The 19,378-nt window shown below is 42.0% G+C and overlaps 2 protein-coding genes across 7 annotated transcripts in view; one reads left to right on the top strand and one right to left on the bottom strand.

Moving 5' to 3' along the window:
* On the bottom strand, nucleotides 1-5,212 carry RGS9BP (regulator of G protein signaling 9 binding protein). The gene has a single exon (XM_074913115.1). It carries the CDS (start codon nucleotides 4,704-4,706, stop codon nucleotides 3,993-3,995), a length of 714 nt encoding a protein of 237 aa, XP_074769216.1. The 5' UTR covers nucleotides 4,707-5,212; the 3' UTR covers nucleotides 1-3,992.
* Nucleotides 5,213-5,294: 82 nt separating this feature from the next.
* Nucleotides 5,295-19,378, top strand: part of ANKRD27 (ankyrin repeat domain 27) — a 48,004-nt gene continuing 33,920 nt past the window's right edge. For 2 of the 6 annotated variants that reach the window (XM_074913111.1, XM_074913110.1), the window contains exons 1-4: nucleotides 5,296-5,408; nucleotides 16,415-16,545; nucleotides 17,700-17,810; nucleotides 18,860-19,016. In XM_074913111.1, the coding sequence (XP_074769212.1) occupies nucleotides 16,444-16,545; nucleotides 17,700-17,810; nucleotides 18,860-19,016 (370 nt within the window). In that variant the 5' untranslated portion in view covers nucleotides 5,296-5,408; nucleotides 16,415-16,443. Of the gene's footprint in view, nucleotides 5,409-16,414; nucleotides 16,546-17,699; nucleotides 17,811-18,859; nucleotides 19,017-19,378 lie in introns of those variants that run through there. The other 4 variants (XM_074913114.1, XM_074913113.1, XM_074913108.1 and 1 more) reach the window with 3 other exon arrangements.

The raw sequence follows: 19,378 nt of genomic DNA, 5'->3' as shown, positions 1-19,378 counted from the left end.
ATTCTGAAACTAATTTTATTTCATATTCATAAAGCTGATGTTTGATGTTACATTGTTTGCAACATAAGGAGAATCACTTTAATTATGGTTCTGTGTTCATTTTGTTAGTTAACTAAAAAGCAGTGTAGAGGGTCTTTATGGTGATAGACTGGAAGTCCTGGAATAAAATCACAAATTGCTGCATTTAACAGACTCAATTCTGATAGTTAGATGCAATTGGTGATCATTGTTGCTATCAATACCACAGAACCAAATTTCACACTCTGTAGGTTGTGTATATTTTTGCTAAAGTAAATGCAAGCTTAGTGGGCTGGAAGGGGGCAGAGTTTGGATCCTAACACAGTGAGGTTCTAATACGTTAGTCTAGTCCAACATGTTCTCTGGTTTTCAGTTGCCTGAGCCAATGGTTCCATATGTTATGCAACAACACTGAACAAGCAGTGCTGAAGGCAACGTCATCCCTGTTACCTAAATATTATTGTAGCTGTTGCCTAAGGCAGAGATTTCTTGACTTTTCAGGCAGCTGATTCCTTTGCAGTATAAATTAAGATGTATCACTACAACTTTGGGAGCTTGAGAAGGGTGCATTTATGTAAAGAAAACTGTAATGAGAGGGCTTAGCATGTTACTTTTATTCCTGTGGTTGAAATAGGAACTTTTTTGTTAGAAGAGCTTATTGACAAACTGTATTAATATTCCAGTTTTTGTTTGGTTTTAATTACTGCTGCAAGCCAACCCATAAGATATAAGAATGTACTTTAAGTTAAATAGTGACAGTAACAAGTTTGAATTATTCAAAGTATAGAAAATACCCCCCATGCACAGGCAAAACCAGTATAATTCAAGTCAAGAATTAAGATTTTAGTATATAGCAAATTTAATGTGTATATCCTGTGAATAAAGACAAAAGAACTGAAGTAGAACATTGAAATTAAGGAATGATCTCCTTCTTTGTACTGAAAACACAGTAACATTCTCATTCACTGATCAGCATGAGAGCATTTGCGTTTTCATCATGCTATTTAGAGTATTTTAAAGTGTGACTTCCCATTTTTCACTTACAAAACTAATATTTCCAGTTTCCTTCCCGTTGCATTCCAGTGATGGAAAAAACCAAACAGTGCAAATCTACAACAGCTCTTTATTTCTAATTTAAAAGAAGCATCAGTACTTTTAGGCAGTGGTGGTTTTATCTGGTTTTGCTTTTGTGCACTGTTGTGCCTGAACTCTCTCACATTGAGTGTACCCTTGTATCGAGCGTAGGAGGTTAATGGCAGGAACGTTATCCATTTAGATGGCGCCAATCCTCTGTTAGAATTCTACTTAATCTCTTAATTTCAGATAGCCTAAATATAAAATGATACAGATTTTTAGGAGCAAACTAAGAATGAATAAATCTGCAGCCAACTTTGATTTACGATCTGAAAATATATTATTTTTCCACGGTCCAGTCCTTTAAATTCTAATTGTATGTATATTCATAATGAAGCAAGACTTACATAATTATAGGCTACTTATATGAATTGAGTCTTGTATCCAAAAATCTAAACTCAAAAAAATGTAACAGACTGAAAATTTACAGTTTGCCAACTCACTGAGGCTTGTTTTGAAGATGAGATTACATATTCTTAAAAATTCTATACAACTAACTGTGCATAAACAGTATACCCACTTCAGGATACCAAGATACAAGATAATGTAGGTGTTGCCATTTACTTATCCACCAGAAACCATGCTTGCATTACTTGGGTTTTCAGAACATGTGGTTAAACAATCTGATTTCAAAAGGAACATGGAGTTTTCAAGAAGCACAGAACAGAGTCCAACATCTTATCCACGTTCCTGTGAACTACATAAAAGGAGAGTGCAAAGGGTAGAAATACCCACATTTTCCTGCAGCTTTTGCTGTATTTTCCATAAAGATGTTGACTCGGTATGACTGTGAAGGAGATCTTCTCATATCAATCAACACACAGCAATTACACCTTGTCTAGGCAGACTGAAACAGTAGCACCCATAAATACAGGCTTGACTTTGTTAGAACGCTGCTGGGGATCTCTACGAACCTAGGTTAACTACGTATGAAACAGAGCTACACAATGAGTCCAATACAATAGAAAGGAGTGTGGAGTCCTCTTATAAAACTGAATTCCCACGAGAAGGGAGCTAGACTGGATCAATATGCAGAACTCACATTATCCTTCAACATAATGATAGTCTATAGCTTTTAATTCAGGCCTCCACTTACTATTTTTACTCATCAACATTTTTCTCACCTACAAGTGACCAGATTCAAATTTGTCACACACTTTTTCTTCTCAAGTCCAGTTTTCTTAAGTTTTAAAGAATAAATTTTGCTGCAGTTTTTCAAAGTATGTTTAGTTTTTAACTCAAAAATATTAGCTGTTTATGAGTGTTGTCAACATAATTTTAACAAGCATGAAGACTGTTGTAACTTCACAAAACATGTCCGATTATCAAAAAGTAACAATGTGTCCATAATAATCAGTGCAGAAGAATAATAACTTACTAAAACTCCAAAATTACAGGGACTTTATATTTGCCTGTGGAGTACCTCTTACACTGAGGGCACTATAAAGTATGTACCAAGCATTCTTGAATGGATAGCGTGTGTTCACAGCAACAGAAGACATTTTCATAAATTACATAATACCATAATACATAGGTCCTTTTACAAAACATTATAGAGCTTCTCTGCAATGTTAGTGTCTGTTTTACATTTAAGTGTTGACAATTTTATAGGGAAGCACTGGAAATTTTTATGCTGCTCTTGCATTTACCTCCCAAAAATGCAGTTTACCAAATTGGACCAATCCTACAGGCTTCCCGTTTCCCAAATGATTAATCAGACATGAATGAGATATGAAACTGAGACACATTTTTACCTCTGTCTGGGTTTCTGCAAAGAATTTAGGAACCTGCAGAAATGTAACTGTACATATACTGGCATTGATCCCGGCCTGTCAACACGAGAGGGGATCTCTGTGGGTTACTAGAAAGGTCTGCTTTAACTCAACATCATTTTTGTTTCCCAAAATCTATCTTCAAAAACTACTGCTTCTACTGTGGGTAGATTCATTGCTCCTATTTTCACAGTTAATTGTGAAGTGCAAACTGTTTGCTTCTACAGAAAGAAAAATTTGAGCCAGTGGCAAGAATTAGCCTTTCTGCAGAGGAAGACAAAATTGTGGTAAATGTGTATTTGAAACATGAGGCTTGCTAGTATTTTTCTGAATATGCAACTCTCCTTTTCTCCCTGGATTTGGAAAGCCATTACTCATTTGCGTGTGCTCTGTCAACCCATGCAACTGGGTTCTGTACAATCCAGCCTAAATCAACAAACAGTATTTGGTATCAAACACTGCTTGTTCTGTTTTCTCCATCCTCCTCCTCACCTCCCCCCTCCCCAGCTATTAACTTATCTAAAATAGAGGTCGTTTACATTCTTTATTGGGGTTTTAATCCTTCCTCTTTTCCTCCACTGAAATAATATTTTATGTATTTGATGAAAAAAATAAAAAGGTATTATATGCAGTCGGACAAAACACCAGTGTTAGCCTCCAAATTTGTGTTACTTTCAAATACTGTAAACAGTGACCAGCAGCAAACAGCAGAGCCTATTCGAGAAGAAAAAAATACAGGCTTCTGAGAATAGTGATCTATTAATAGCAGACAAATCCCTGTTACAGCCAGTAGTGATAATACCCTGATACTCCATAGTTAACTGTTACAAGTCCAGCAAATGGAGACATCCTATTCTGCAAGCTGATTCGCATCTCTCTTCAAAAAGCAGGAAGAAACAAATTGTGCATTTTAGGATACTGAGAGGCAAAAGTTTTCCTTTGGTTTGTCAGGTGCTAGGTTTAAATTCTCAGCTCATCCAGGTGACCCGTTTTGAAATTAAAAGTGAAGTGTGAAACACTCCAAAGACAGACCGGAGGGGGATTGCTCTTGTCAGAGCCTGCACCACCCTAAGAGAGTTTTACCACACACACTGCCAGGACAATAGCGATAATGAGCACAGCGGTGAAAATAATCCCAGCTAGAACCTTGCTGATATCGCAGAAAGACTTATTGTCCTCCACAGAGATCATGCCAACAGAAGAAGCGCCCACGCTGATGGTGGATTTTAGTTCAGCCCCCGGGTCCTGCTTAGCCTCCACCGTCCACTGGGGGACATTGACCTTCATTTCCATCTCGTACATCATCTCTCCTACCTGGTTGATTTCGTTCTCGAGGTCTTTCAAATCCACCACGTCTATGTTGTGCTCAGCCTCGTATTTCATGTTCTGGACGCTCATCGCCCTGGCGGCCACGCCGGAGGTTCCCCCGCTCATGCCTGTCTGGATCAGGTGCTTTTTGGGGACGTTTAGCGGGAACTCGTGGCCCAGCTCCAGGGCCCTCCTCATGTCGATCTCCAGGATCTCTAAGCACGTGGAGAAAATCACCCATAGCCTCTCGAACTCGGCTTTGTCTTCCTTACTCACGGTTTTATCCTTCAGGACCGTGGTGAGCTTGTTCCTGTTGGCCACCGCTAGCTCCTGGGCTTTCTGCCGGGTTTTCTTGAGCTCCTCCCGCAGGTTCTGCGAGTCCGAGGTGCCGCCGATGGTCAGCACCATGTGCCGGTAGCAGGCGGTCACCTTGTTGAGCGCGTCCAGCAGCGCCTTGCACTCCTCCTTCACCATGATCCCGGCGGCGGCGCGGGGCTGCGTCCCCGCCGGTCTGCCCTGCTGCCGCTCCGCCCCGGCTACCCGCTGCCGGCACCGGGGAGCTGCCCAAGCCAGGCGCTACCGGCATACATGGCAAGTGGTAGCTTCGGCTCAGCGCAGGCGGCCGGCACCCTCTTCTCTCACCCGCCTCGCCTCCCCGCCGGCTGCTCAGGCGGCGCCGACGCCTCTAGGAGCCGGGGCGGGCTGCGGGGAGCCCCGGGCGGGCAGGCGGCATCGCTCCCCGCCTGCTACTGCCCCCGCGCAGGAGAACCGGGGCGGCTCATTCCGCACCGCGCGGAGCGGCAGCCAGGGCGGCCGGGCGCCGCTTTTTGAAAAGTGCCCGACACCGAGGAGGGCGGAGAAAGGAAACGCGCGGAAGACGAAGCTCTCGCGAAGGCGAGCCGCGCGGGGAAGCGCGCCGGCCCCGGTGCCCCGCCGCCGCCGCCACTCCCGTCCGACCCGTCCCCGCCGGGCGCCCGCGCAGTCACATGGCTCCGCGCGGGGAGCGCCCGCGGCCTCCCGGGCGCGGCCCGGCCCGGCCCTATAAGGGCTCGCAGGCCCCGCCCCCGCAGGCCCCGGCCCGCGCCGCCCGCCTGCCTCCGCGCTCGCTTCCCCGCCGCCGCCCGGCCATTGGCTTCGTGCGGCGCCGCCGCCGCGCCGGGCCCGCCCTGGATCCCGGTAGGGCTCGGCTGAGGTGCGGCGCGGTTGGGGGAGGTGGGCCGGCGGCGGCTTCCTGCGGCCGGGGAGGAAGGGGGACGATGCTGCCGGCGTAAGTAGCGCTCCCGCCTGGGTCGCCCCCGGCCCGCTTCTCGGCGGGCGGGCGGCTTCCCGCGGCGCCGAAGGGAGCGCGCGGTTGCGGGACCCGCTACTGGGGAGCCGCGGGGCCGCCCCACCGCCGGGGTGGGCCCGGCGCTGCCCTCCCGCCCGCCCGGGACGGGGGCAGGGCGCGGCCTGGCCGCCGTGCGGCGGGCGGGGCCCTGCCGGCCTGTCCCGCGGCCTGCGCAGGGCCGGCGGCGGGGCTGGGGCCGGGGCGCGCTTGCTCCCCTGTGCCACTCCGGCACCCCCGGCCGCACGAACGGACGGCACTCGCCAGGGCCCGCGACCTCCCTGTCACCTGCCTCCGTCCCGCTTCTCGAGCGCGGCGAGCGGCAGAAGCGCTTAATGCGCCCGGGAGCTCCTTGAAGCCCCTTCGCGTCGGCTGGCGGTTACGGGAGGGCAGCGCTGGCGGCTGGCGCAGCGGCTGCCCCGGGGCGCGGCGGGCAGCGCAGGGCCGGGCCGGCCTGGCGGGAAGAGCCCCTGCGCTCTTCGCCTTTCGCACGGGTGGTTAAAGAAGGCCGGTGGGAAGCGCTGCTGTGTGGTCCGGATCGTCTGCGGTTACCTCGAGTCAAGCAGCAGGAAACACACCGGTTCCCCGCTAGCAGAAATAGTGCTTCACAGCTACCCTCGTGACTGGGTTGGAGTGTGATAGAGCAGTTAGTGGCAGACACGAGACCGTGCTTACGTGTACACCTGAACTTTCTCCAAAACCAGAATTGGTTATGTTGAGTGCTACACAAACTAAACTGTGTTGTCTCTGCCACGTGCTGCATCTTTGGCAAAGTGGATTTCTGGAGAACTTGGTTGTCATAACATACACTACTACATATACCTCAGTGTTTGTGGGTAGCTGGGTAGTTTTCTGATGCTACAGTAACTTGAAAAAGATGTGCAGGTGTACTCCCATGAGAAGGGGGAGCATGAGTCTTCCTTTATCTTGTCACCACTGTAATGCAGTATGAGCTGAGCAAGATAATTTGCTGGGAGGAGCACAGTCCAGGCAGACTGGCTTTCTGGTGCTGAGCACAGCCTGAAGAGGTTTGTCTAGGCTGTGTTCTTTCTGGATCCTGGTAGCTTGGACTCCACTGACAGGTTTTTGTTGTTCTACCTTAATTTTGGCTCTAACTCTAAGCCATATGTAGCTTCTGCTGCAGGTTGCCATCTGTAGAAGAAACTACTGTTTAACTTCCATGGAGTGCCAAGCTGCTACAGAGTAAACTGAACAGCTCTCTACCACTTTGTGGGTTGGTAGCTTAGAAATGAATCAGTAATGCCTGTTTCTTTGTAGGAACAAAAAAGCACAGGATAATTTTGACCTGATGATAAGTGAAGTCTTGTAATTACTTAATCATTGTCAGGTGGAAAAAGGATTAGCTCTGTGTTTGAATCTGGAGTCCTGTGTGACTTCGGTGTTAAGCGTATTGCTAACTGTATTATGCGTATCTGTGTGTGTAGTAGCTGTGTTTAAAATCTGCCACATATTGCTAATGTTACTGTTCATTGTGGCACAACAGAATCTTGAAACTGCTTCTCTGGAAGTAACTGAAAATGGGAGGGGGGGGTAATGTTTCAAGAACATGTGACTACTTAAACCTGAAGGTGGCAGCAATTATAATCTGTTATCAGATAATGCCTAAATACATCTTTAGGTGTGTCATGTGGGAAGAAAGAGGCTGTTATTTAGATTAGTGCTAAATTAAGTTCAGCTGCATGGTATTATCCAATTTGGGTAGATTGTGGAAACTCTTGTAAAATTCGGTTGTAGTTTGTTAGACAGGCATGATCTGAAAATCAAAATCTTGATACTGCTTTCAAACAAGATGATGATTAGCCAAAATATTGTCCTGAGAAGACTATTAGGATGGAGTCTAAAAATCCTTAGAAGTAAATTAGGAAGCAGCATAATGAGTAGGAAGAGAAGTGTATTTTCTGGTTCTGTGAAAAGGCTTTCTTGCAATCGACGTTAATGACAATGTTTTCCCTATTCCAGTACCCTTAAAAATGTTTGCAAAGTATTCTGTGATGCTTCTTGAACATCACTACTTGTTAAATGCTATATCCTCACTTTAATAGATTTTTCAAGTAGAATTTTAGGTAAATACAAGTCTGTTTCAAGTGTTTGGTAAGCTTTGCCATTATAGGCTTGCTTTTTGGAGTAAGCTTATATACTGAGTTCAGTCTGTAGGATGCTGTGACCTGTCTGTGAGCCACTGTGAGATGAGGAAGGAAAATAAGGATGGGATACAGTGAAAATGAAATGTGATATCAACCCCCTATCTCCTGTTGATAACACTATGCAACCTTCTTCAATAACTAATCTGTGATTGACTCTCTACTAGGCGTTTTGATGATAAAGTGGCTTGAGGATTTGATCCAAAGCAAGAGTCTTAATTTATTTCATGGAAGAATGTTAGACTGATACGTCTGTGTCATGGTGTTTACTGTCAGGAAGCTCTTAATTACCTCAGGCTGGTGTATGGTGCATTACACAGTGTCAAAACACTAGTGGTGGTTAAAATAATTTATTTTGCTAGTTAGAACAACTTGCCTGCTGAACTGTGTTCCAGCCTTCCTTACCCTTGCTCTGTTCCCTAAAGGAGGGAACTAGTGTCATTCTACGGTTTTACTCATAAATGGATGTTCTAGTAATGGTCTGATTAAGTTTCTTGCAATGATGAGACTTAGTGCTGATCTGCAAGGACTTGCTTTTCCTATTGAGATACACAGAGGTTAAATTCCTGTGCAGTTGTCTGGTCTAAGAATAATCCGAACTAAGGCGATGGGGTACAGGGCTGCTAGTTTCAGTTCTCTTGTATTTTGGCAGGTGGCCTGTGCTGGGTCTGACCCTTCATACTTGATTTCTTTACAGACTTGCTGTTAATCTTGGAGTCGGTCAGCCTTATGTGGTCTGCTGTGAAGAGTGGTAGTCTGTAACTCTCTAGTCAAGAAATGGTATTGCCTTCTGTGACCCACGTCTCAGCAGTATGGTGCTCAGGCCCACTGCACACTTAGTACACAGGCTGGGGGATTATATAATTGTCTTGCCTCAGTAACTAAAGAATCAAAATAATTGGCTTAAGTAAAACATTGTTGATGCTTGTATTTCAACTCCTTAGTTTTTCTCCCCCCCTCCAAAGAAGTACCTGTGCTTGTTACTGATTTGTTATTAATTTGAACTGATTTTAATGATTCTTGGTGATTTGGATTTAAATAAGGAATGGTTTAGAGTAACCGTACAACCAGTTATGCTGCTACTAAGTCCTTTGTAAAGTCCCAGGCTAAGGCCATGTAGGCTGGTAATAATCATTAACCAGATTTCTAATCAAAGAATAAGACTCATGATGAGGTACTGTTGTTAGACTACTCGGTAAGGATGATTTATTGCTCTGTAGACCAGGTGTTCTAAAAGTTACATTGTGGAAGGGCTTTGAAGCATGTTAAAATCGCAGTGTGAGCCAAAGTCCTTGAGTCAAGGGCATTGGAGGGTCTTTCTTTTGGGTCAGTAGCCCGTGGTGGTCGCAAAAGCAGCCCCCTGTCTCATTTTGGGACTCAAGTGCACATGACCGGAAAGGGGTGGGAATAAGAAAATGAGTTATGGGAACTATCATGTTTATGTATGAGAACTTGTTTATTAGGTATTACTGTATCCTTTATAATCAGCATGCTACACGAGTTAGGTGTGTTGGTGGTGAGATGACTCCCCTACGCACCCAGCTGTTAATAAAGGAGTATCTGTTTATCTACCTCACATTGGTGTCAATAAGTTATTTTACTGCATTTTGGTGACATGCTGACACGTCTGCAAGCCTGATGGGGTGGCCAGAAATGCAGTTCAGTAATATTTGGAGGAAGCATCCTTGTTTGGGAAGCTGGGTTGGGAACTTTGTACTTTTTATTAATGTTTTTCCTCTAAATGTTCCTTGTAATTGTGGTTCACTGACCAGCACCCTCTGCACTCCTGTTCCAGGACTAGCTTGTGAATAGCTCAGGGTTCCCCACCTGAGAATTTAATGCAGTTTTAATAGTGGTAATCCAAAGAATGAAAATTCTTTGCAGCTTCTTTGGTGGATTTCTAAACCTGCAAAAATTGAGAATTGGAAACCTAGTCTCTATCTTGCTGTGAAGAGGAGAATGCAGCTTGTTCCTAATACTTGGCTAATGATGAGTAAGATTATCTCAAAAATCAATGGAAGTGACTGGATAAAAGTGGGAAGCTTGCCTGTTGAAGGATGAGCCACTCATGTTAAAATGTACTTTCTCTGGAGGAAAAAAGATGGCTGTGGAGAGTCAAACCAGTGTGTTCTTTCCCCTTAAGTCTGACACAAGTAGGAATGTGTCCACATCAAACTATGCTGCAGATACACTGTTAAAGTGCAAAGGGTGAAACTTCTTACTACAATTTTAGCGTTTACAAGGTGGGACTTGTAATGAAAAGCTGCCTGAGGAACTGATACAAATGGACCTGCACAGTATGCCCTGTTGCTGGCAGGTGCTGTAGAGTCTCTGGGGGAGGCCTGTCTGAGAAGGTTGGGAGTGGTGGTAGGAGAGCCAGAATTCTTAAGCCTAAAAAGGGCTTGGGGCTGTGGAGGAAAGACAAAACCAAAATCATGAGATCCTGTGCTGGCACTTAACGCTTCTTTGGAGGAAATGTCTGCCTGAAAGGGGGATGCTGAGAGAAATGACATCTTCCTGGAATGCTGCTGACCCTTCCTCTCCAGTTCCATTGTCAGACTGATGTTCTGGGATCATAAAACCTAGTTTTTCCCAGTTTGTTAGGAAGTCTTGATCAGACTGATGCAAATTTGCCACTCTATAATCTGATAATTCAAAGGTGTGATTCTGACATACTTCAGTTTCACAGAAATCATACAAGCTGAAGGTGAATCTGAAAAGAGTAGGAATAAATTGTTTCCTCCTTTGCTCCCTCGTGGTGAGCAGGGTGCACTGGAACATGTTTCAGAGCCGTTTTTCAAAAAAGTGCTCAGTGTTTATCCCTTAGGGGAGGGAATAAGGTTCCAGAGAAAGGATGTTTTGTTTTTACTTTGAGGGCTCAAGTCCACATTGTAACCTTTGCCTGGAAGTGGGGTAAATGAGGAGAAATAGTGCAGGTAAAACAGTGGCTGAAGTGGTAACTAGCTTTTTATTTGGACTGAAACTAGTTAAATTCCACTGTTAGATTGCTGTTTGCTTGCAAAGTGCTTTAAGATATGCTTAGCTTTGGCTGTTCTTGCTAACATGCAGTGCTCTTGGGGGTGGGGGGGAAGCACTTCTGTAAAAAAAAAAAGGAAATTAATTTGGGAACAATTCCTTAATCTTATTTTTCTGCAGGGCTCTGCAATTTACTAGTGTGATAAGTACACATACAAACTTTAGCAGAAATGTGTATGCTACTCTGAGCTAAACATATTTTGATTAATAAGCTGCTGCTTGTTCTGATTTTCTCATAATTTTGAGCATTTCAGCAAGTGGTATTCGAGTTACTGGTTTATTAAGCCTTGGTTGTTACTGTTATAGAGTCTGCAAGCCAAGATGAAATTGATGCCATCATGTGAAACTTGAGGAGTGAAACCTCACAGTATTGCTATGCAAGTAAAATTCATTGAATTTATGCTTCTGGAACATGACGTGCTAATGGATCTGGTGTTGAAGATTTTGGAGAATGTAGCTGGATTTTTGTGGAGAGGACACTGATGTACTTGATATTAGCATCCCAGTGTAATAGCCTAACTTGCTCTCCTGGAGAGATTTCAGATTACTGAACTAGGCTAATAATTTTTACCAGTTTAGTAGCTGTTTTGCTGTCTTTGCTCTGCCAAAGTATTATCAAAATGCCTTAGTGACATCACAGGATCTTATACTGTTTAATATTGAATATGAAGTGTTTGTATACACAATCCCTAATTCTGTTATGAAAGGCATTTTCTCTGCAGTCAGTCTTTAATAGTGGTATAGCAGCCCGTTCAGAAGATGATGTGGCTAAAAATTTAGTAAATAGTTGTGTAACTTGAATGTGGATTTGATAAAACTGCCAAGTAACAATGCAAATTCAATGACATTTTCTACTTAATGACTGTCTGTCTAAATTTCAAAATGCTTCTTAAAAGAAACTGAAACCTGATAGGTCTATAAGAGGCACCTCGCTCGACAATCTGTAAAATGGTGAAAACACTATCAGTGACAAACTGTCATAGTTAAATCCTACTCATTGTTTTCAGTACCAAAGGTCATAAGACTTTATTTCCAGTGTTTTGGATAAAACAGTGAAGTGTTTAGATTCAGTGGTATGTTTTCTGCTTTAGCTAACCCTTATACCATTAGTTATATCCTTAGAATTATCACTCTGCTCTTAATGTGGAAAGGATTTGGCCATTTTAAGTTCACGATTATGATTTTTTTTTTTTTAAAACAGTAACATAATGCTTATTAGCAGTTAGCTTCTGTTCTTCCAGCAATTTGGGCTATTTTTGTGTTTACAAGCGTGAAGCCACATACTTAAGTGATTCCATTTAAACCTTTTATATAACATTAGTACTTGTGTATTGCTTTACAGCTCAGCATGATAGAATTTAATAAACTTCATAGTGAATATGGCTTATGACAATTGTTAATGCTGTTAAGCATTAAACAGTTCTGGTAATGAATATAAGGCTTTGTACATTTCCTGCTCGCTTAGTGTTAGCAAATCTGAAGTTGTCCAAGGTGCAACTAGAAGAATAAATCTGTATCCTGCCTGGTGCTGCCTCCCTCCCTGTTAAATTAGGTTGAAGTTGGATGTTGTGTTCTGCCAATAAACTCCCAGTGGAGTGTTCTAATGCATTCTTAGAATTACAGCAATGCATTAGCCAGTGTTTTCAGATGCATTTAACTTGGGCTGGAAAGAAATTGACTTAATCTCAGAAATTCCGGAGCCAAAATTTGGGGAAGCTTTAATGTATTCTCTTGACTCTGTAGACTTTATACTAAAGTCCTTTGTTTTTCTGTATTACTTAAATTGTAGATGGCTTATACATTCACACTTCTGTCTCTCTGAGGAATGCTGTGGATAGGTGAAGGACATCCAAGTGAATATAGTACCTTAACTGTTTCAGTTAATAAGTATTCTACCCTTTCTTTTTCATACCCATATCTTAATCAGATATGATAGTTATCCACTAATGTAGCACTGAGCAGATGTAGGGTTAAGGGAGAGAGAAAAGGGAAGGTAATTCAGAATTGTGATTCTCAGAACAGGACTAATTTGGCTGCTGGTGGTGGTTCCTGCTGTGTAGGAACATGCCTGCAGTGAGCAGTCAGTTCACTGTTCGCAATCTGCTTCTGCTCAAGGTGGGTGACAAATACCCATATGAAATAGAAGTCTTAGCTTCCTTATTAGAGTACAGCATGTTGATGGCATCTTGGTTGCATTACAGTAGCTAAAATGCCAAACCCAATGTTTGAATGCAGTTTCTTTTCACTTCTTGCTAGAGCTCTCAAGTGTGATTCAACCCTGTCAGTAGTTCTGTAGTAAAAGGATATACGTGGCTGACACAAAGTGTTTTAAAGCTAGTTATTTGTGGTGTGTAACTCATGAACCAGGAATTCAAGATTATAATTTCAAGCTCTTCCTGTGATGATCTGTCAACTGGCATGAATCTTAAAGTACCCTGGTTGCTTGTGTGGCTTTTTTTTTCAGGTGCAGGCAATGATTTAAGAGCTACATCAGTCATACAGACAGCAAGCTTCATAAATTCAGGTTTTCTGTGGGAGCTCCCTTCCTCCAGTAAATCTCCTCCTGTTTTGCCAGGGAATGAAATGTTGTTTTTAATTCCTTTCTAGACAAAACTTATCAGTTGTTTGTTTTTGATGGTGAGATACAGGTTTCTAGATGAGGAGCATTTGTAGAATGTTCTTCTCTTCCCCTTTCTATTATGGGAAGAACTCTGGACTTAGATTCGTTAAGCTGAAAAAGTGGTGATATAGCAATTTGAAATAGTCGTGCACTGTAGTTTTGTCTCTTCAGTCTCATGCTTGGTTGTCTTCTTGCATCCATGTGCTCTTTTCCCTGAATCAGTACACGGTATGCTAATACCTTCCCCATCACTGCCTTGGGGAGGGTCATAGCAATGTCTGCTTGACCAGATGCTGAACATGAATTCACCAAATAGAAAGGCAGGTAAAGATCCCTCAGTGGGCCAACTGCATTAATAAAAGCTTGATATGGAAAGTGCCTTGAGAGACCATATAATCTAGCACCCTAGCTTCGCTGTGTCCGTTATCACCTTTAGTAGAGGTTTGTCTAACAGGTTCTTAAAGATTTACAACATGAGAGACTTGATAGCTTTGCTAAGCAATCTAACATGTGTTTATCTTCTCTTTTGAAAGGTGTTCCTGATCTGTAATCTGAGTCCGTTTTCTTCTGTCAAGGCCTATTTCTTCTACAGATGTGGTGAAAATGCCTTTCACAGAGAGCTTGATCCATCTGGGGAGAAAAAATGCTTACCTGTTCCATGCAGTTTCTTCAGCATAAACATCACTGCATTTTTTGTTTTGGATCCTGCTTCTGGGGCTTTCTTGCCTTTTTCATTTCAGAGTCTCTTCCAGTCAGTTCACGTCCTCTGAAGTGCAGCACCCAAAAAAGGATGTAGGATTCCCAAATAAGTCTTACTGTGGCAGACTGTTTTGCAGACTGCACGTGTGTGTACATACAGCTCTGCTTGGTGCCTGACTTAATATATATAATAAATTGTCACAGATTCATGTTTGGACTGTAACCTGCAGTCATTTAAGATCTTACGTGGAGCTGTGGCCTAGCCAGCAGTTCAGCAGGCAGGGTTTTTTTGTAGCTAACTAGTTCTGCTTGTTAAGGTCTGTCTTAGCTGTGGTGTTCTATGGATCAGTGATGACATGTTTGTGTCCCTGAAGCAGACCTGCCACTGGGCTTGTGCTGCCTTTTCTCCTTCCTCCACCACGGGCTGAGGAAGCCCACAGTTTGAACTTGGATTGCAGCTGCCTGCCAGGAAATGTTTATAGCAATCATCATCTGCGGAATTACTGGTGATCATCCTGTTTACCCAGGCACTGTGATAGGACAGATATTGTGCAAAGCTTTTTCTAGGTTTGAAGTCTCATAATTACTAAACTTGGCTAGGCTTGTGAAGGTGTCAGGAGCAAATGTTTTCTTCCTCTTTGTTAGCCAACTTCAGATCTGTTCTTCAAAGAACACTGTTTTGGGCCTGCTGAATTAGTATTCTTTCATAGAAGCCCTTGGTTTTATTGTACGTTTTGAAAGCGGATGAACCGTTTTATCTGGAACTGCTGAAGGCAGTTATCTGCCACTGCCAAACTTCAGTGGTTTAGGCTGAGGTTGTCCAAATTGTAAGTAACTGCTGATAACTGTATAGTGGAAATTGAGGCTTTAGCTGATCATCTTTGTGTTTAGTGCTCTAAGGGAGCTCTGCTTGTGCCTAATTATAAGGAGGAACCAGACTGTAGATCAGTTAACAGACTATAGATCAGTTAACAGCATAGCTGAAACTCAAAGACTATCTAAAAATCAGTGTATGTTGTGTGTATGTTTTTCCATTCTATTAAACTGCCATACAATGGTTTCATGTCTCTTCCATGATCAAGTACCAGTACAGCATTTGGCAGTCAGATATTAAAGTGCAACAGAACGAGCATAAGCAGCTCACACTGAGCAAATAATGTGCTAGGTATAATTCTACATTTAAGAAAACAGGGGAGTACTGATTGTGTAAGGGTGACTTGCTCTAATTAAAGTTCTGCTGGTGTTCTCACTCTTTCCCAGAACATATAGCTGAGATACCGTGAGGAAGTCATGCAACTTCTGTTGATTCCCAAGGGAATCTGGATGAGGGGAAAAGACATAGAACAGACTAGTTAGTTAAGCACTTGTAAGCCTGTTATTCTCGATTCTTCTGAATAATTTGGAAGTTATTCCAGAAGGGACCTATTAGAGTTTTTCCTGCACTTGTGTCTAGGATGGGTCATAGTTTTTTTTATAGAGAATTAGAATTGAGGAAGCAAGCAGTCAAGGGTCTAGTACCTCTAGAGATCATCTTTCCCCTGTGACACACCTAGTGATAGCTTTTTCCAGTACCTACAGGTAGGGTTTTCTGTCTACAGTCACTTTTTTTGCTCATTGTTTTACCAAATATTATGTATCAGCCTGACCTCAGATCATTGAGACTTTTTCTGTGGGAGTAGATGACCATAAATGATGCATTTCACAGTGACTTTTTAATTATGACATGGATATTCATATCTCCTTGGTGTACCTCTTTACTATAACTTTCCTTGGAAAATTGAGGATTGCCTTACACAAGGATTCCTGTTACACTGTCTGGGTGTCTCATTGATGTGTATCAGTCAGTAATCCTTACACAGATGAGTCTTGACACTGACATGAACATCCTGCAAAGGCGTCAATGTCCTGTGATGCAGTAGAATCTGTGGTAAAGAAGCTGTTAGTTCATGTCTCTTGGCTTGTTTTAGATCTTAGCAGTGCAAGTTAACTTGTATATCAAAGTGGTAATAATGTAGATCTTAACTTCTTTCTTCTTCTAAGTTTTGTCCAAACCTATCATGTGGTGTTAGACTCCAACACCCATAAGATCTAAGGAGACATTATGAGAATAATTATGTAATTGGAAATATATATTCATGGAAAATAATACTTCTGAATAACTTCTAGTAACTATAGTTACCTTCTTATTAGTTAAGCATGCCATTGACTGCTTACATCAAGACCTGAAACTGCTTTTTCCTTTTAGACAAGGGGAATCAAACTGCCTCCTAGGTATTTCCAAATACTATGTTTTAACAGATACCATGTATGATACATTTAATATTCACCTTATGTATTTTAGAAAATCTCCTTGGAATATCTGAAGTCCATATGGCTATGTATGATGAAGATATCTTGAAAAATCCCTTTTATTTGGCCATTCAGAAGCGGCGTCCTGATCTATGCAGTAAAGTTGCAGAGCTCCATGGCATTGTAAGTATAAGTAGATTTAAAAGCTGCTTATTAAATAGTAGGTATGCGAATTTAAATTGTATGCCTGCTATGACCCATGTAAAGATTAGTGCAAGCCTACAAAACTTGGAAGTGAAACAGAGCAGCTTTTGGTTTAAGTTGCTTGTTATTTACTAATATGGACCTTGCTAAATTGCATGGTAGTGAAAGGTCAAAGTTGATGTTGTTACTAAACTTTACAGGAAGTTTATTTTCTTTGCTGTGAACTAAAGATAAATATTCTTCCATTTACTTGTAACTTAAAATGGAATTGATCTTATGAAATCTCTGGTGAACAGACAATTACTCATTTCTGACAGCATTTTACATGGAAAAATAAAGCCATTAAACTGAGCTGGAATAAAAACTCTAGTCTTTAAGACTTCTAATCTGGGTATTCTGCAATTAGTCTTCATCCAAAATTAAGTGTGGAAACTACATTAAACTTGGGGTTATTGTTACCTGATTATAAAATTAAGCCTTAAGTTGGACGGAGTTCTTTCAGTTGTGTTTTACTTAAGATGGTGGTGTGATCAGCTGAAATGCTAAGACCTGTTCATGAGTTCCATTTGTATTCTAACATAATTGCTGAAAGCTTCTGAGTACTGAAAGAACCATTTGCCTCATGCTTATCTTCCTTGACAATGAGAAGTATTTCTTTTCAGTGTGTATACAGTGTTTGTTTTATTCATAATATGTTGCTAATTACGAATGTCTCAAACAGCCAATCTGTTAGTGTGCAGTAGACCCAAGATGTTTCTTATATTAGATTTTTTTTATTCTTTCTGATAGGTTTTCATTTTAGTTTGAAAATATACTTTACTTTCATTAGCTGCCTAATTTTAAGTCATTCAGGTGGCTGGTCTTAAGTAACTTAAGATTTCATCTCCTTCTCTTAGTATTGTTTGCTTTGGTTACATCTGTCAATCTTATTTCAGATAAGTCACTAGATGAAACTTCTAAGTTGATCTGTGTCCATCAGTGGCATTTCTGTTTATTTAAACAAAAGCACGCATAGTTGCTATACATTTTCTAGTAAATGTTTGTAAGCTAGATTCAGTTGCTTGCCTCTGAAGGGTAAAAGCTATTGGTGTAAACACAGAATTTCTCTCTAAAGCATGATCTAACTTTTTTAGGTGTTAGTTCCATGCAAAGGAAGCCTCTCAAGCAACAGTCTTTCTGCCTGCCAGTTTGAATCTTATGTTCTGAAGCCGCTAGAAGAAAATTTTCAGACCTTAAATGGAAAGGTATTTCTGTTTTGGTATCTGAATGTAGCTTGGGGACACTCCACTAAACAATTTGCTGCAGTTGATGACTGATAGTGTGAAGTAATGGGTACAGAGGTAACTAGGAGTTAGAGCTAACTGGCAAAAGTAGCACATTGCCTATCTAAGCCAAAGTTCTCAGCAATATACTGCTTTCTGGCAAACCTATATTTTGGCATGTACACAAGAATAGTTGTCCTCTTCAGATGGTAACACCGCCTCTGATTTCAGCTTACTGCTTTGGTGAAGTAACTTTGTCAATTTATCTGTGTTCTGTGGCTGTTAGGAATTTTGCTGTGTGGCAGAAGGGCCTTTATCACTTAAGAACTGTCTCTCTAGCTTTTTGGCAGGTAGTAGCCTGTCTATATTGCACGCAGATGCAAGTTCACCAAGGCTTAAGACAAAATTATGATGGTATTGTGTTGTATTTGAGGCCTGAGATATTAATTCTGTTCAGTAAGTAGAGTAGAAACTGACTAATGTAGCAGCAAGGCATGATAACCGAAGCTAACACCGCACAGAATCACGTTTTTTTTCACTTGTAATTTTGCAGAATAGTCTGAGATCTTGCCCCTGTTTGTGGGCAGTCATCCAGATCTTCCTCCTGCAGATACTCTCACTAGAGCTGCTTAAGAAAATAAAGTTGAGTGTCAGAAATAGAGACAAGATGTATGGTGGTTTTTTGAAGCTGGACTTAGGCCCCAATTTTAGATTGTTTTTCAATTTCCCTTCTACTAAAAGTGCTCTAAAATCTGCAAATAGTCACTTGGACCTTGGAGGTTGTCTGAAACCTCCAGCAGTAGACTTGTAAAGAAAACAGGTGTAAGCAAGCTTTAGCTGGCCATTGTAGATGGAAGTTGTTTTGGTGTCTACACAGCATGAGAATGTGGAATGTCATGAGTCTGGGGCTTTCTTGTCTTGAGATTCTCTTCTTTCCCTGGAAATACAATGAAACTATGCGATGCAGAAGCCAAAGAGTAACTTTCTTCTGGTGGAGTTTTACACTTGATCTGGTTTTTGTTTTGTTTCAGGAGATCTTCATACAAGGAAACCTCATCATCTTAGGAACTGGTTTTAATTGTCATCTCTCAGTACCTGTTCTTTTTGAGGAAACATTTTACAATGAAAAAGAAGAAAGCTTTAGTATATTGTGCATAGCTCATCCATTGGAAAAAACAGAAAGCTCAAGTATGTATTGAAGTGTTAACTTGGTGGTCTTGTTTGCACAGTGAGCAAATGAGTATGTTTGATATGCTTAATACATTTTCTTCATTCTGAAAAGCGTTGGCTTGGTTGAAAGCTCTTAGCGTTTATTATCCTGCTGGGGTGGATGTTGGTATGCTGCTGGAGAGAAATATTAAGTTGCTGCCAGGCAAACTTAATTCTATAGGGTCTATGCCCCAGTCAGAGCACTGGAAATCATCTGTGGAATATGTGATCCAGCACAATTTTTTTAGCAATGCTCAGCTTAGTTCTGACTGCTTAAAGAGTTTTAGTCTTAAATGTGACATGTCTTGTGATGCAAGGTGGATACACAGAAAACTGGAGAG

This window comes from Athene noctua, chromosome 9, assembly GCF_965140245.1.
Source record: "Athene noctua chromosome 9, bAthNoc1.hap1.1, whole genome shotgun sequence".
Lineage (NCBI taxonomy): Eukaryota > Metazoa > Chordata > Aves > Strigiformes > Strigidae > Athene > Athene noctua.
This window is presented reverse-complemented; position numbering and strand designations above follow the sequence as displayed.

What these genes read in the sequence shown, in the direction of transcription:
- RGS9BP (XM_074913115.1), bottom strand. Translation starts at nt 4,706, where the DNA reads ATGGTGAAGGAGGAGTGCAAGGCGCTGCTGGACGCGCTCAACAAGGTG.